This window comes from Pteropus alecto, unplaced genomic scaffold (assembly GCF_000325575.1).
Source record: "Pteropus alecto unplaced genomic scaffold, ASM32557v1 scaffold86, whole genome shotgun sequence".
NCBI lineage: Eukaryota > Metazoa > Chordata > Mammalia > Chiroptera > Pteropodidae > Pteropus > Pteropus alecto.
The window spans coordinates 19654392-19672717 of NW_006442109.1; the positions used below are offsets into that span (position 1 = coordinate 19654392).

Here is an 18326-nt window from a genome sequence, read left to right on the forward strand (position 1 = left end):
GTTGATGGAAATATTTTATATGCTGACTCCAGAAGGACTCCAGGCAGCAGATGCATGGGAAGGCAGGCCTCTGTCCTGGTCAGCTCCATTAGAGAAGTCAATAGGTGGAATTGTGAGAGGTTTGGGTGACTTTTCTAACCTGAATTGGATAGAGCAGACCCCTCCTGGCTTTAGCCCACTGCTTCACATCTTTCCTTTTCCATTGGGTCATCTCAGTTCTCTTCAGCTTCCTCTCAAAGCCGATATCTACATGGAAACAGCTGTCTCATGCTCCCCAGTATTCCTACTGATGGTAGACTCACCCCTGTCTCTCTCCCAGGCCAGCATGAGTGTCCTGTTCCCTATGCTGCCTGACCTTCCTCCATTTCAACTTCCGTGCAGCCCACTTTCCTGGATGGGCCACCTCAATTCCGTCAGCCACAGTGAGGCATATCTGGCTGATAAGTGGCCTTCTGCCAGGCTGGCCAACTTCTTCTGCTCTGCTGACCATGGCTGTGGGCCCCTGGGCTCCCTTCATTAGCTGCTCCTGCCGACTTCCCCATCCTGGGGTAAGTTTTTATGATGTCTCCACCGTTCTGACATCTGCCTCCAGGGCACACTGGATTTGGTAAAGATATTGGGTCCCTAGCAAGCCCCTATGAAAATGCCGCACTATCTTTAGTTGGCAAAGAGGTTTAACGGCGCCCTGGAAATCTCAGCCCTTCCCTTTACTGCTCACTGCCTACCTCCCCTGCAATCATGTTAGGACAGGAGACATTCGGGCAGTTGTCTGGAGGGAGAAAACACTTGGCCATCCTGTAAGGACTCACAAGATCCTTGAACGAGGAAGCTGTAGGCATAGTCTCCCTCCTCAATTCATTAGAGTCAGGCTACCAAATAGGCTGCCCCCACTAACCAGCTGTGTGCCCTCTCTGACATTGTTTCTTCATCTACAGAAAGAGAAATAATACCCATTTCTACCTCACCTGAGTTTTGTGGGGCTTACATAGGAAGGTTTAACAGAGTGTTTTAAGCACTGTAAGGCAAGATTCAGGGGGTGGGTCACAGTGATCACTCCTGACTAGAAATGTCTGCTCTTTCCACGATTTTATTAGGCCTTTCATGTGCACGCCCAGAAGAGTTTCCACAGGTGCTCTGGCTGCCCGCAAACTCATGGACACAGCAGAGCTCACTCATGTCCTGCAGGCTGTGTTGGCTCCACCTCCCTCTGCCGAGCATTACAGTTTCCAGACAATCTGTGTAGGAGTTTGCTTCCTGTGCAAAGGCTGCCCTTGGCCATATCCATTAGAACTCAGTGGAGTAGATTTTCAAATTACACATTGTGCTGTGCCCTCTAAATTTACTTCTTAATAGCTGCCTCATTCCAAAAACAATTGGGAGCCTGGCTCATAAAAATATGCACAGTACAGCAAAATAATCCAAGGCAGAGCAGAAAACATAATGACCTGGGACTCCTGGAGTCTGAGCACTAGTCGTGAAGCTGTTGTGGCCCATCCATCTCCACAGTGTGGATACTGACCAGTAAAACAGGCTCAGGAGCGGACCCGCTATGGTCACCTCCATAATTCTGCCTTTACATCTCTCCCAACCCCTATCTGTCTTACTTGGAATCTGTTTTATTTGCACACTTGCTCCTCCATAAGTATATTGTCCTATATAGAATTTACTTTGAAAAGTACCTTCAGCTGTCAAGAGAGGGTCTTTTGTGGCTCAATAGACATAAACAGCCGACCCCCTCTTGTCCTTGCCACAGTCCAGAAGAGAATCCTTCTCTGTGGCAGATGGGGGTGGGAGACTTAGAAGGATAAGCACAGAGGGCTCACCCCACGTGAGGCCCAGTTCCTTCTCTTTTAAACAGTTTTGTTGAGATATAACGTATATGCCATACAACCTACTCATTGAAAGTGTATAATTTCCTGGGTTTTGGTAGTTACAGAGCTGTGTGACTAGTACTACAATCATTTTTAGAACATTTTCATCACCTCCCCAGAAAAGAACCCTGTACCCATTAGCAGTCACTCTCATTTCTCCCCACCACCAACTCAGCCATAGGTAACCACCAACCTACTTTCTGTCCCTATATATCTGCCTATTTGGGCCTAGCTGTTTTTTTATCCTTCTTTCCCTCCCCCTGAAGCCCCAAGTCTCCCTGAGCAGGATGTGCAAGATGTCCCTGCAAAGCCCCTCAGGAATCTGGATAGGATTTCAGGGTACACCCCACCAGCTCTCAGAGGCACTGGAGCAGCAAAGGAGCTGAGGACCTTAGCAGCTGCCTGGACCTTCGTCTTCCAAATCCAGGCCGGGCCTCCCCTGTGTGACTTGGGACATCACAGGCTTACTACTCAAGAATATATGGCCCTGCAGGTTACAGTTTTCAGCACTGGCATTGGCCTTTAGGGTAAAGACATTGGGTCCCTAGCAAGCCCCTATGAAAATGCCACACTATCTTTAGTTGGCAAGGAGGTTTAATGGCGCCCTGGAAATCTCAGCCCTTCCCTTTACTGCTCCCTGCCTACCTCCCCTGCAATCATGTTAGGACAGGAGACATTCGGGCAGTTGTCTGGAGGGAGAAAACACTTGGCCATCATGTAAGGACTCACAGGTTCTTGAACGGGGAAGCTGTAGGCATAGTCTCACTCCTCAATTCATTAGAGTCAGGCTACCAAATAAACCTGGTTTGAATCATCCAGGCCTGGTTCTTCCCCAGCCCCTCTGTCCCTTCACACTGTCTCTCCAGGGTTCTCTATCCAGACTTTGAGGCCCAAACTGTCTTCTCTCTCCTCAGGTGAAGTTCCTAAATTTCCTTCAGCCTATTAAATTCGACACCTCGCAGAGCTGTTGCCAAAATTAAATAATGTCTCTAAAGTGACAGACACAGGGTTTGCCGTTCATTTGGCTCCACTTCCATCTTATTCCCTCAGCTTCCTAAAGTGTGCCAACCCTTGATTATCCTTGTCTGTATGGGTACCCACCCCCAAATACATACTTCTCCATGTTCTTCCTTCGTGTAACGTAAGCCAGAATTTTCTAAAGGACCTTTATGAATTATGTCTGAGAATAACTCAATTTATAAAGTCCAACTTTTCAATCTTACCTGATAATACTGGTGACTTAAGCACAGAGGTCTTGTTCCCCTTCCTACCTCATCTGAAGGTACTCTGCCACAAAAACCTTCTCTCCCCAGTCACGCCCTCCCATCTCTGCCTGCCAGTGACTGAGATGGAGGCATGGTACATAGATAGTCCGACAAAAGAGGGGGTGTGGACTAGAAAAGTGGCCCAGTTACTCTTAGTGTAAATAGTTCACACACTTCTTCAGGTGCCCATTTATGATATAGAAGCCAGGCGTCCTGGACAGGGTCTGTACCGCCTGCCGCCTGCCCTGGAGTGATATTGAAAACTATTCGCACACATCCAGTCATAGAGCTGCACCGAGAAGGGACTGTAAGTTATTTAGTCCAATCCTTTCCTCATATAATTAAGGAACCTCGATTCAGTTTGGTTAAAGGATTTAATCTGGTCATTCAGCTAATTAATAACAGAGCCAGAACCAGAATTCAAAACTTCTGACAACTAGTGCAACGCTTTATGCAGAGCCTTCCTCTCTCGTAGACCAGAAATATGGGGTACACTCTGAATATCCCTGGACCTTCAGTATACTTTCAGCAAGTACACACTGAAACGTACATAGCTCTACTGCCCGCAAGAAGACAGCTTTACTCTAATCCACAGTTCTTTCCGACTCTGGGATAAATAGACCAAGAACATCAGGAAACAAGTTAAATTGTCCTACAATTTAATTTTAAAAAGTAGAAACTCAGTAAACATATAAAGTACCTATTGTTTAATGGCTTGGAGTCCTAGAAGAGCAAATGCTTCATTGCAGGATCTGTGGGATGGTGGCTGTAACTGTTTTTGTTTTGTTTTGCTTTGTTTCGTTTTACTTTTATTAGCATTTATTTGATGCTGAATTTACTCTCAGGAATTTATTCCCGGGCCATTTTTATTTCTTCAGTTTCTTCTGGGAAAGCGTTTTCATCTCTGCAACCTCTTATTCTGGTTTGGGTACAGTCTGCTCTTTTTCAGTGAGGATCATCTCAATGTGGCAAGGAGAGCTCACGTAGGGGTTAATCCGCCCACGAGCTCTGTAAATTCTGCGCTGCATCCTGGGAGCTTTGTTCACCTGGATGTGCTCAGTGACCAGAGAATCTACATCTAAACCCTTAAGTTCAGCATTACTCTCTGCATTTTGAAGCATGTGCAGCAAAAATGCAACACTCTTTTTGGGCCACCGACCCTGCGTCCAGCCCCACTGTTGGGCCTGGGGACACCCACAAACCCCACCATTGTAACGATGAATGGCATACATTGCTTTTGTAAAGTGACAGCCTTCAGATACTTAGTGGCTTTTTGGATACGCATATCTTTGAACCTCTTGATTTGCATGATTTTGTGGGGGTTTCTGAGTCAAGTGAATAGTGAACCATTTTCAGAGGTTACCTCAGGCCACGTACAGAAAGAGCTGGTTTGTAACTGTGTTCATCTCTAAAACTCATAAGCTCAAAAAGTTGAAGCAACTGTGAGGAACATGAGTTTATGTTTTATCACCTTCATTCAGGTGAACACGGATCTGAATTATTTACAGGACTGGCTGTTGTCCCTGCAGAGCCAGTACCTGCTCTTTCTGAGAAGCCATAAGGATAGAAAAGATATAGTGGAAAAGTCAGCAGTGTGGGTGTATACTTTAAAAGAGTATGGTTACCTCAGAAATTTTTTAATAGACTCGAAATCAGAAGACACTGCAGCAATGAATTCATTGATTCATGGGGCTATAGGGCTTTTGTGCCTGCAGGAGCCTTAGAACACAGCCTGCTCATTTAAAGGATCCAGAAAAAGAGATCAAGTGATGTGTTTAAGTTCCTACCACAGGCTAGAGACAGAGCAAATATTCCAGTCTACCATACAAATGTAATATTTGTACTTGCATCTTGACTAAAGAGATATTTATACTTGCAGACAGCTAGAATACTCCTTGAGGGTTTATATTTTTAATAATCACTCCAACATTTATTACCTTATTTAATGCTTATTACAATCCTGTGAGGAAAGAAGGCCACTGTCCTCTGTTTTGCAGCTGGGCAAACCTAGGCTCAAGGTAGATGAGGGTCTTGCCCAAGATCACACATCTGTCAGCTGCTACAGAGCTGGGACTTGAACTGTTTCCTCTGAGTCCAGGTCCATCTAAAAAGTTGTATTATAATCAATCTATCTGGCTTTATAAATATCTCCCAGGCCAATATGTCTGTGCCTGCCTATTCCCAGATAAAGTCTTGGCAGACTTCGACATAGCTTAATCAGCACTTTAGATGTTGTAAAGTCCTTTGTGTCATTAAATCAGGAAAATGGATATAAGTTGATACCAAATGCTTGGCTGATAGCCGATCCTAGGATATTACTGTATACCATGTTTTATACAGTGTGTTCCAAGACAGGGCTTCTTAAACTCTGTAGTGAAGGACTGGTTTGTTTCTAATTTCCATCTGTCCTGGACCAATAATTTTGGTAATAGAATAAAAAATGTATTACTAGAACAACAGTCACATACTTCAATGTCACGGCAATGTCAAACTACCACAAAATTTCTAATCGCTTATCTCAATTTCCTTTACTAATCTTGCTACAGGTAACAGTTCATAGACCAGCATAGGTCGGCCACGCATATTTTGAGAAACACTGTCCTAATCAATGCCATTCCTGAGAGAAATTCCCTGAGTAAAGAGTTCCTTAACCAAATAAGTTTGGGAGACTCCATGAGCTAGAAAGTTTCAGTGCTCATTAGCATATTAAAGACTCTGAGAAGTCCTACATTAAAGAAGCTTGTTTAATCATTAATTAACTCAGCCTTTCCCAAACTGACCTCAAAAACTCATTGTTTATGGAATACTTTTCAACATCCTGCGGAATTTATATTTCTTGAAATACCCTTGGCTTTGTCTTGCCAACAATGGGCAAAGCACAGGCCCCAGGCATGATTGAAATGAAAGCCTTTGTCCTTTGCCCTTGTCCTCCTGTGCTGCCATTTTTTAAACTCTTTATAATCTTTTACTCTTGTGGCACACATGCTTTTTACCATCTTCCATGCTACTTCAGCCTCCCACATGGACTCACTGTGAGTGACCTTACCCATAGAGAAGGTCACCGTCACCTGTCTCAGACAGCCCCCACTTTACTTTGCCACTGCATCCTGCAAATATATCCGCTTGCCCACCTTCATGGAGGTTACACATGACAGGTCATCTTCCTCTTCAGTGCTGCCTTTCACAAATAATAGGAATCCTCTTCCCTTTAATCCGGTTCCATGATAAATACGTGTCTATTTTTCATGGAAACTTTATACTCACACAAAAGTATGACTTTTACATAAAACACATGTGTTGCTGTTCCCTAAGCAGCAGTACCTCTTGCCATGTTCTACTCGCGCTCCCTTTCTCCCTCTTTCTCTACCTTGTACACTGTGTGGATTCCCATGACCTCCAGCTGGTGGTTTCCTACCTTATAACAGGTCATCTGTACCCTGAAATAAATTCCATGGAAATTCTAAAGCATTTCTTTCATTCATAGTCTCTTAACAGTACTAATGACAATAGTTCTGTACGAGCTTCTAGATGTATGATTTAATTTCTGTGGGTTCCTTCTCCTAGCCTTCTTGCGGAGGTCACCAGTGACCCTCAAAAAGCTTTAGTACGTGCTCTATTCTACCAATATCTCTGCTTTCTTTTCAGCAACTCTAACTTCTGCACAGAGTTCTCTCCAGATACATCACATGCATTTAGTTACAGACACCCGCTCTAGTACCCACGTGGGTACTGAGCTGCCCTTTTAGCCAGGCACTATGCCGGAAGGCATTGGAACATAGAACGAATCATCCAGGCTCTCTGCTCTGGAGAATCTCACTTCCCAGGTTCTGACATTGTGACATTTACAATGCTCGAGAGCTCTGGGCAGGAACTTCCAAACCGTTCCCCCAACATTAGTAGTGTATGAAACATTAATAGGCAGTCGCCACCAGAAAGGGTTCTGGGGTTAATTAAATTTGAGAAACAGAATTACATGTGCTAACACATATTATGAATTTCAAGGAGGAGGCTATATATAGTAGGTTCTTCTAAATGTACTTGACCTGCAAACCATCTTTTCAGGAAACACCTGTTTAAGATAATGTTATTCCTCTGATGCCATTTGGGAAATGCTGGCTCAGGGATACTTTCAGCCCACTCAGTCCTGCCAAATGACAAGGACCAGATTGAAGTCATTTATATATACATCCTGGTTATGTTGTCAAAGGATATCTCTTTGTAATTTCACTTTACTCTGCCTTTCGAGTTATAAATAAGTTGTGTCTGCTCTCGACACTCAGTTGTTTACTTTTTCACAGGTATGTGTTTTGTGTAATTTACCATCTAGAGCCCTAATGACTTCCTAGCCTATATTCCTAGATCACACCTCTCCCCTGAGCTACAGACCCCATATATCCTGCTGTCTGCTGAACAACCACCTATTGGAGATCTTTAACAGAATGTCCAACAAGCACTTCAAGTGTAATTTGTCCTACATAAAAGCAATTGCTGCCCTCATAGAATTCATTTCTCCATCCGCATTTTCTGATGGCCCCATTGCTGCTATCCAACCAGAAACCTGGAAGATGTTCTGTACTCTACCTCCCAGCCAAGTTGCCATTAAATCCTCTTGATTCTATCTTCCAAGAAGCTCTTGAATTTGCTCCCTGTTTTCTACCTTCAACTGCCATTGTCTAATTTGGGGTCCTCACTACAGTGGTTTTCTAATGGCTCCTATTTTAGGTCAAGATTTCTGGGAAACAGACTCTGGGTTTCTGTGAATTGCATGCAGGAAGGTTACTGGAGAAAGCTATAGGAAATAACCCCTGTAGGAAGAAGAGAGGTGGAGGAGATAAAACCAAGCAGAGGGAGAAGTTGAACTTCAATGTCATTGCAAGAATAGCCTCAGCCAGTCTTACAGGGTGGTCTAGAACAGGATGATACTTCAGAGTCGTCCCAATTTAATGCAAGGGGTCGGGGTGAGGGGCACTTAGGCCAACACATTCCTATTCTTTTCAACTTCTGCCCTCCATACTAACCCCTATTTCCCCTGACCCCTCACTGGATGTGGGCAGCCCGCCTACTCAACCCAAGGGTGGCATAATCTTTGGCCAAGAGCAGTTCCCAGAATGGACCTCAGCTGAAAGTCATCAGCCACCAACTTCTCCAGCAGGTGGAGGAATGAGTGCCTTAGTCTTGAGGGGGAGCAGGATGGTATATCATGGCATCCTTATCCCTAATCTTACTGCTTTCCAGTTCATCCCCCAAAATACCACCAGAGGGGTTTATCTAAATCCAAATTTAATCACACTACACTCTTATTCAAAACCTTTCAATAACTCCTCCTTATCTACAAGATAATTCAATTCTGATCTCTATCTGTGAAGCCTTGTCTCCCACAGCTTTCCTCCTTGCATGCACACTTACTCTACTAATACCAATCTACTAATACTTATCAATCCTTCGCAAATGCTGCTGCCCCTGCTGAGTATGAGTGTGTTCCACTTCTCTCACTAACAAACTCCTATTCATCTTTTAGGGCCCAGCGTAAGAACCCCCTCCTCTGCGATGCCTTCCTTAAGATCCTCAAGCAGAGGTAGTATCCTGTATACTCTTTTTATACTCTTGCAGTTATTTGTTTATGTGACCACTCAACTGACCTCCTTAAGAGCAAAGTCTGTGTTGTATTTATTTTGGATATGAATGAATCAATCAACCACGTACATTGGTATTGTATAAATCTGTATCTATATGCGCTGACTCAAAGTAACTAGAGTAGGTTTCAGTCTAGTTAGTTCTTTTTTTTCAGGGACTTCATCTAGCTACCAGTGAGGGCTGTAGGTCCCTGGGGGAAGGGACTCTTTCTAGGGACTCTCAACTAGTTTGGGATAAATTGCTCAATACTCTGAGAGAATTGGATGTTTAATAAATACTTCTCATTATGTTGATGCCGCCCTCTCATGTTGGGCAAGTGATGTAGCCAGTGACCTACAGGATGTGTTTTGAAAGGTACTATATAGCCTGACTTGTCAAAAATTTCTCTCTTATGACTGAGGTCTCCCCTCATGTCCATTCTGAAAATTCTTACCCTTGTATTTCCTAATGATTGGACTAGTGGTCTTTTGAGTGGGGTGAATGCACTCTAGGGCCTGGGCAAGCTGATGCATCTGTAGAAGAGGCTTTCTATGTATATTTATTTTTATTTTACCCCTTTAAATTTTTCTATATTTTGTATATGCTTTATAATGTACATAATATAGTAGTGCAGTAACGTATATAATTTATAAATAAATAGTATTAGGGAGTTTACACACAAAATGTTTTTTACTAAGTAGCACATGGTTAAAAAAACTTAGAGACCCCTAGATTAGACTCCAAAGACTAGAGGCTTCTTTAGCCTTCATCTATTAGCTTTTCAGTTGATCTGATTGCTCCGCTAATTTGTGCCGATGGGCACTTAAGGCCTTAGGGGAATTCTGAAATCCAGGATCTGGAGAAGTTAGGAATGAAAGGTAGGGGCTGGTCAGGGAGCAGGGCTACCTGGGGAGAGCACAGAGGCTGCATCTAGCCAGAGCTGGTGAACTATCTCATAAGGAATTGAGAACCCGGAGTATAAAGAGGCAGGGAGTAGAGCAGGAGACAGCAAGAGGGTGGGACTGCCAACCAGAGGTCTGGGGAGCTATGAAAGATCAGCAGTCCCTACCTTTACCAGGAAGATGCCCCACCTGCCTCTCACTGTGGTTGGAGCTCATGTCAGAGTACAGCCAGCCAGATACTAAGAGAGCAGTGGCTGCTCCAGGATGCCTAAGTAGGGGGCTGAGGGGAAGCAGTCTGATTGGAATCAGGGCATAGGAGCCTGGTCATAAAGTTGCATTAGCAACTGTTTAACCAAAGCACTATATTTACTTGGGTTGTACAGTTATTTGGGGAGGAATGGCTGTAGGGATTGATTGATGGTGGAAATGGAGAGTGAGGGAAGGGCATTGTTAGCATTGCAGCCCTTAGTGCCTCTTTGGCAGATGGAAGCCAGTGAGATGCATTAGGCTAGGAGGAGGAGTATAGCATCTGAGATGAGGAAAGACCCTGATCCAGTACCAAACCCTGGGGGCCTGAGGGCCACTTTGGGATGATGCTCCAGTATAGCTCCAGCAGCCAAGAGGCAGCTTCATGATACAGGACCAAGAGACATGGGCAGGGAAGGGCCCTTCTCCGTGGGAGACGAGGTAAGTGCAGAAGGGGACTCCAAGAGCAAGTCTTTCATAAAAAGCAAAAAGGTGGCACAGAGAGACCCCAAAGGTGAACATGCCTAATGTGACAGGTTTAGCCCCAATGGCGAGGAGGCAGCCTTCAAGTCTCCACAAGTCCTGGTTCCACTGAAGAATGAGCAAGGTGAGACATTACATACAGTTTTCTTACAAACAGCGTTTCCTGGAAAACAAAGAAGATCAGAAAGGAAACTAATGTAATTTCTTTTTATTTGGTTTTTAGACTCTCGATTAGGCTCTTAGTGTTCAACTAGCAGCAGACTGTAAACCCTTCAAGGGCTGCAACCACTCATCGCTGATCAGACTTTGCATTTGTAAAGCACTTCAGTTAACATAAACTTTTACGTATACTATTCCATATATCCTTACAACAACCCAACCAGGTAGGTATTCGTCTATCCATTTTGCAGATAGTGATGTAAAAATTCAAACCAAAAGTTTGTTTAGCCAGAATCCTGTATTCTGCAGATGAGGACTCTGAGGCCCGGGCAGGGTTATAGTTGCTTTACCTTGGACAAAATGCAGATACTTGTCAAAGCTCGGACTCACACCCAGGACTCCCACAACTCTGCCTCCTAATTCTCCATCCTTTTGTTACAGTTCCCTCCCAGCCCACCATGGTGCTAAAATCAGAGATCACCAGACAGAAAGCAGGCACGAGGAATGGCTAACAAATTTAATCGGCTCTGCCTTTCCACTCTCGATTCTCCCCGGCAGTTTGTTAACAGCCTCTGTGTTTCTTTGCAGCATGCAAAAGGAAAGAGCAAGAACACGGCAAGGATAGAGGCAACACACCCAAAAAGCCCAGGTTGGTCTTCACAGATGTCCAGCGTCGAACTCTACATGCAATATTCAAGGAAAACAAGCGTCCATCCAAAGAATTGCAAATCACCATTTCCCAGCAGCTGGGCTTGGAGCTGAGCACCGTCAGCAACTTCTTCATGAATGCCAGGAGGAGGAGTCTGGACAAGTGGCAGGACGAGGGCAGCTCCAATTCAGGCACCTCATCTTCTTCATCAAGCACTTGTACCAAAGCATGAAGGAATACCACGAACTAAAACCTCGGTGGAAAAGCTTTAAATTAAAAAACAAACAAAAAAAAAAAACAAAAAAACAAAAAACAACAACAACAAAAAAAACAAAACAAAACAAAAAAACAAATTTTTAAAAGACCAGGACCTCAAGATAGCAGGTTTATACTTAGAAATATTTGAAGAAAAAAAAAAGTGTTATTTATAGTCCAAAGAAACCAAAGACTTAGCTCACCTGCATTCTGACTTTGTTCAGAGACACACACTTCAGCGGGGCAACGACTTGGCAAGAAAAATTATGAGCAGGAAAACACCGCTGGATCTCACACCTTCAATCCATGATCATTCTCGCTGTGCTTGGCTAATTTGTGGTTTGGAGCATAGTGATTTTGAGCCACTGAGTGGACATCTTTTAAGATCGGACTTTCTCATCTGTTCCACTGTGCCACGAAGGTGTATGGTGTCTCAGTACTGTGTGTGGGTGCGTGGGTGCACATACACACACACATACATGCACACACACACACACACACACATGCACACACACCACCAGTGGTTAGGGACTTAGGCAGGGCTGGTCTTCAGGAAGGGTTGTGCTGTAGGAGTACGACCAACACAGTATGGGGTTGTCTGAGTTCATTGGATTAGGAGTGTGATTTTGCTCGTCTAGCCTAGCGTTTGAACCTGCCAGGCCCGCAACCTAAATGCAGATTCAAACCCAGCGAAGAAAATTTGAATGACACCTAAACCAGTGCATTCTCTTTGTTTGTTAAGGAATGTTCAGATATTTTTTAAGAAATGAAACAAGAGTCCATCCATTAAAAAAAAAAAAATCACCTAGGTACCAAAGAACACACTTAATATTATAGTGCAGGTATTTTATTGCAATGATTTTAATAACCAAAGCTATTTTTACACAAGATACTATGTAAAGTTATACGTATGAACTGATCTAGCCGTAATACACATGCCATGTAGAATCATGACTATTATTTATAACTCTTGAAGCATTTGACATATTAGTTTTCAGAACTGGCAAGAAAGAATGTAGCTTCAGGGAAGCAATTAATATCATAACAGAGAGGTCAGTGCATATACATGTACATCCAGATGGCACACTCCCTTTAGGGATCCATAAATGTCACTTAAGTAGACACATAGACATGATTCCAGAATCTTTTCATAGCTGAGAAAAACCCGGGGCTTCTTCCAAAGTAGGATTTCCATTTGTAAACTAGAAAACTAAGTTTAACAGGGCAGGTAACTAAATTAGAAAATTCGTTCAAAGTAATGCTTTTTAGTAAAAGACCACTGAATAAAGGACTCCATACTTAGATTAATTTGACAAATTTGCTTTACGCGTTTGACACCAAATACTTTTTAAAAATACTTTACAGACACACAGAGTGAGCAGACCAACATTGTTATTAACATAAACTATCCAATATTTGTGATCATTCTAAAAATATAAGCAAACTGATTTATGGCTAATCCCAAACATTTTATGACTTGGACATCAACAAAAATAGCAGGTGCAACCAAGAAATGGTGGAAGATAGAAAAAGCCAGAGTTCTGGTGGAAGACAAGACTTGGGTTCTGTAGGTCTTATGCTATTTATTTCATTAAGCATAGCCTCCAAAGCTTGCTACATTCTTTCTTGCTATTGTGTTAAGCTGAAAATTTTATAACATAGATTCCACTCTCTAACAGGGACAGATGAAACCTAGACCTGAACCTCCAAATTAAAAAATTTAAATTTCTATTTTCCCAAATCACTTAACCAGGACTGTAGAAATTAAGGCAAAAAAAAATTTTTTTTAAGATAATACAGTTGTACTAGTAGTACCCAAGTGAATCACATGATCTCCCCCCACCCCAAATTCTCTCTGAATTCAATTGAATTGTAACTCATATAAGTGGATGTCTTTTGTACTATTAAGTAAAGAACTGGGTACTCTTGGTTAATTAGCACACCTAACGAGAAATATAAAATTAAACATTATCTCAACAATAAGTTGTTTATTGAGATTCATTAAAATGCTGAAGAAAAAAAATTAACTAACTCCTCAGGATCAAATCTCAGCATCTTGTCTAGGTCTAAAAGAGGCAGGCACCTGGAGAGATGAGCAAAACCAACCAGCCATCTGTGTCTCCTTCATGTCTGCTATAGAATGAGAAAAGAAAAACAACACATACTTCCCCTTTAACAAAACGGCGCATTTGCCTTGACATATTGTCTTAGTATTTTTTTTATCTCACCCCAAATTTCAGCTTAAAATTTTCCCTTCTAAATATGGCACAATTATAATTCAGCTATTAAAAGACACCATTTAAATGGCTACCCTCCAAGATTCATTAGTAATTTAAATGTGTCAATGACATAAACTAAAAGGAAAAAACCAATTAACTTTTTTCTCTCTCTCCAAGAGTAGAGGGAGCCAGGAGGACAGCTATATAATGTATTTGTAATTCAGGAGAGAGGAAAGCCTTATTTATTTAAAACATGAGAATTTTAAATGCAGGGAAATTCAAGCTGTGTCTACACACATCTTAACAAATTCAATGCCCCAGGAAGAAACAAAGTTGAATTCAGACAACCATGCTTTTTGTTTTGTTTTTACTACATACTCCCTCAAATTAATCTAACTGCATTTTACATTTTCGACTAATTATTTTGGTACTGCGTAGACACAGTCTCAAAGAATATTACATTTTTAATATTCTCACCATAATGCTTTCTTGAAAAATAACAGTGATTCTACTTGCTAACACCAAAGATAATTTTCATACCAGCATTGAATTTGCACCCATTATGCAATTTCAGGGCCTAGAGATATATTTTCTCATAAACAGATGCACAAATCAGAGCCTGAAAAGCAATTTTTTTACATGACTGTTTAAACATCCTCACGACCTCTGCTTCTTAGACATAATGGACAAACTCAGCTTCTCCAAAGCAATACACTTATTCTATCTTGTATGAGTGATTCTGTTTTGCTTCTGATTTGGCACGTAGAGAAAAAATGCTTCCATTCCTGTTTACTATAACATTAATTTATGGCTCAGGTTTTTTAACCTATCACAGCTGAGCAGATCATGTGCCATTTGTTCACCCATCATTTCTCAATTCTTCAGAAAAATTCATCTAAGAAAGATATCTCACCCTTTTATTGCATGTTCGTTTATTTCAGAACTGCACTTCAAATAACATGTTTTGGGGTTTTTTGGTAGAATGGAAGTTAGACTATTTTTGGCCATAAATCATTCAGGTCCTCTCACAACCGGAAGCTTCCCTGAAAGGGGGCCAAGAGAAAGTGTGGGACGTGTCACATCTGGACACCCTAAAAGCCAGACTTCAGTTAATGTTCAGGTGAAAGAATTCTGGATGTCAGGAACTGAGTGTTCCAGTCCCTGGATGCAAAAACCAAAGAAAATATATGGGAAAATTCAGAAGTTCTGACTGAACATGTCACTCACTCTGCCCCCACCACCAAAGTATAATTAATTTTCCAGGGAAAAAAAAGTAAAAGTGCTAAGCTACTTTTGGACTCATGCCACTCCCATTGCTACCCCAGGTGAAAGACCCGTCTTTGCAGGTTAAATGCAAACTTTGCTATACCAAAGAGTCCTAGGACATTTTCACATGAGCTATAAAGGCATTTTCCCTAACAATGGCCCTCCCTTCTTTGTACATAAAGGATGAAAACTATGCATTTAGCAAACAAAGAGAAAGCACTTCTCCCTTTCCTATCTAGGTGTTTAGAGTGCATTCAAACACCAGAAGCTGTTTTGAGATGCGATTGGCCTTCTGGATTATTCTTGTGGTGTGGTTAGCTTTACAGTGCATTTGGTAACTATTTCCTGAACAGGAAGGACAAAGAAGCAGAAGGTAAGAAATAGCTACTTCCACATGTAAAAAAAAAAAGTGTAAAGATCTACTATTTATAGTGTGAACCAAAGACGCTACCTCACTCGATTTCCATTGGTGATTTTAATCACATTGATATGATACCAAAGAATACCAAAGATATTTTCATGCACGGCCTCGGTCTGCAGAGGGAACTCTGCCCCTGTCCTAACCCTCCTCCCACCTCCTCGTCCCTCCTCACTCTTCACTCAGTGTGTAAACTTGTCTTCATTCTTATTGATAATGATAGGACAACAACAACATTAGGAAATACTACTCTTATTACTGCTAGTTCTACTTGTAAATCTCTAGGCAAATATGTTGCAAACTTTGTAAACTCCTAGGACGAGTGCCTTGCTTGAACCAAAGTGTTAAACCGCTGTTGACCTCTCTCACCTTATACTCTTTGAATACCTCAGCCTCTTAGAAAGGCCACTAATGAAAAAAAAAAAAGGAATAATTATTCACCGTGGTGCTTTTTCCGTGCAACCATGCAATGAAACTTTCTTTGATACCAAAGGATGACTTTTTCCCCCCAATTTCTTGCTGATAAACCAAAGCTCCTCCTCCTTGTTCCCTCTCAAGGTCCCCCCACTTCACCGAGTCCCTTCACCAGGCAGGCCGTGCATCACTTTTACCAATTCCTCCAAATACCTCATAGTAATAAAGTTTTAGGGTTATGTTGTATAGAGAGTCTATGTGATAAGGCAGAACTTACTAGTTTGATAATTGTTAAGGTTACTTTTAAAAGAAACTTTATAATTCCTATTTATTTTGTAGTTTGTATGTTTGGGATGTCCGCCCCCTCCCCCTTCGGTTTGGGGTTTATTTTCTTGGCAGAACTGCTCTGTTGCTCAAGGAAGACTTAATTTCTGGAAATGTTCCCCAGGTGGGTTAAGGGTTATGTAAAAATGCAAGAATGGAATAAGAAATGCTTTTCATTTTGATGGTTACTTATGAAGTTTTTGTGTTTCGTAGTAAATTTGTTTCCACAGGGTAAAAAAAAAAATATATATATATATATATATATAATCTTTCTTGTGAAACTGGTTCCTATTTTTCTCTATAATGTGCTGTGATTTTTTTAATTTAATTACATTTTATATGAGCTTATTTAATCACTGCTTTAATTTATGACCGTGTAGTTTTTAGAATGTATATAGTAGAATCAACATGGCCAAAGCTTTATGTTACAATCTTTTTGTTCTTGATGCTAAGATGAGCTTAAGGCAAGAGCTTCTCTTAACTGCAGGGTGTATCTTTAGCTTTTTCTTAGCAGGCACTTCAATGTGTGTTGTGAACACTGCCAAGTTCCCCCTCAGAAAACTTGTACATGCCAAAATGAGTGTTTCAAGGTATTCCTTTTTGTCACTTAGAAAGAAGAAAGGAGTTATTTGTGTTCTTCCTTTAATTTATTAATTCTTTTGTTTGTTTTCTAGAAAAGATTACTTTGCAGGTTAGACCTGAAATTCCAAAGAATTTAGGACTTGTTTAACGTTCCAAAGCACCGGCATTTGTGAGATACTTCGCTACTTTTATTTTATTTTTTTTTTAGCCATGCTCATGAGTATGAGAAGAGTGTAAAAACTCAAAGAGACAAGCTAACTTGAATTTGGAAATCCTCTTAAGTTTCACCTAGTTTCTGAATTGCTTCAAGGCAGGGTTCAGGATATGGAGACACAGTTCCTTTTGCAGAGCTGAGAGGAGAGTACAATGGCTTCATGCCCTTCCAGAGAAAGGAAAGGCTGAGGGGCAGCTGCCCCTGCTCATCTGGCCAACCCATGGAAGAAGCAAAACATGATTCCTCAGCCCCAATTACCAATAGAGTTTAAGGAAAATGTTTCGCAGTTACATATTCCTCTGCACATCTGTTTCTTGGAATCTGCTACCCACAATTACCCCCGCAACACCACCTCCCCATATCCCTGACCACCACAGTTAGAAGACTTCTCCTCAAATGTCAGAGTCCCCTGGTGAATGTGCCCCAGGCCTTTTTGAGTTGGTCTCTTCTTACCCTCTTCCCACTAGTTTTCCTTTCCACACTCTAGAGATGGTCCCTGCCTCAGGCCGCATAATCGAGGCTGTTCAGATACTTGGCCCTGCGTGAGATCAGTGCGCACACACAATTCTCAGCCGGCTCGTGGCATTATCCTCAAAAGGCCCAGTGCCCACTGTTTTGCTGAAATAAGTTGCTTCAGCTACATGGCATAAATCCATAGATGTAAATACTTTCCCTCTCAATACAAGAAATTTACCTTATTTTCTTTTGTCAGGGGTATTTGGGGTGGGGAAAGAAAGGGGGGCTTAGACTTTGGGTCAAATGTTACATTTTCTTAGAAACATTTTTATACTCGTTCTGTATTTTAATAGGGCAATAAATCTGCTCTGAGTTGCAGGATCATTCAGTGCTTTGTTGGTAGGCATTGACTAATTATTTGTTTTTAACACAAATGCTGTACAGTGAATTACAGAAAGCCCAGGAAAATGGTGGAGGGAGAAGACTGAAGGTTAGCAGAGAAACACTGAACCGAGTTGTATTCACAAGGTCATATTTTCTATTTCTGTGTTAGTCTCAATTTTTTTGTAGTATGTTCTGCATTTATTACATAATCATTGTGGGCTCATTTTAGATATGCCGTCTGAATCAAATGACAAGTATTTTTTAACAAAATAAACTTTAAAACATTGTCTTCCACTTGCTTTGGTAGTCGTCTTCATATCTCCCTGTGTTTCTTGTCCCTTCTGAAGTCAGCCCATCTGTCACTCACTCAGACCTGTCCCTTCCCCCTCTTCTATTTTCAATACACCTTTGACCTTAGCTATTGTTTAAGTGTGACTCAGTTTCCCTGTTCAAGTTAGCTTGATGGTTTATTATGTAAGGAGGGTGCCTAAGACAATCATCAGGTAAAAAAATAAATGAATAAAAATAAAAAATAATAATAAAAAAAAGATCAGTAGGGAAAAAAATCTTCCAAGAGCAGAGGGAGTTCTTCCTTAGCAATGGGGG

At 41.7% G+C, this 18326-nt stretch overlaps 2 protein-coding genes across 2 annotated transcripts in view; one reads left to right on the forward strand and one right to left on the reverse strand.

Moving 5' to 3' along the window:
- ONECUT1 (one cut homeobox 1) overlaps window positions 1-11712 on the forward strand; it is a 31577-nt gene extending 19865 nt beyond the window's left edge. The window contains exon 2 of the mRNA XM_006920346.3: window positions 11128-11712. Coding sequence (XP_006920408.1) covers window positions 11128-11420 — 293 coding nt within the window. The 3' untranslated portion in view covers window positions 11421-11712. The remainder of the gene's footprint in view (window positions 1-11127) is intronic.
- LOC107196286 (60S ribosomal protein L17-like) lies at window positions 4051-4486 on the reverse strand. The gene is made up of 2 exons (XM_025038906.1): window positions 4432-4486; window positions 4051-4370 (listed from the first exon to the last, which is right to left on the reverse strand). The coding sequence occupies exons 1-2, from the start codon at window positions 4484-4486 to the stop codon at window positions 4051-4053; spliced, it is 375 nt and encodes a 124-aa protein (XP_024894674.1).
- Window positions 11713-18326: the final 6614 nt, after the last annotated feature.

Coding starts and splice junctions, on each gene's coding strand:
- LOC107196286 (XM_025038906.1), bottom strand. CDS start 4,486: ATGGTTCACTATTCACTTGACTCAGAAACCCCCACAAAATCATGCAAA. Junction 4,371..4,431: donor AAAATCATGCAAATCAAGAG/GTTCAAAGATAT, acceptor ACTTTACAAAAG/CAATGTATGCCATTCATCGT.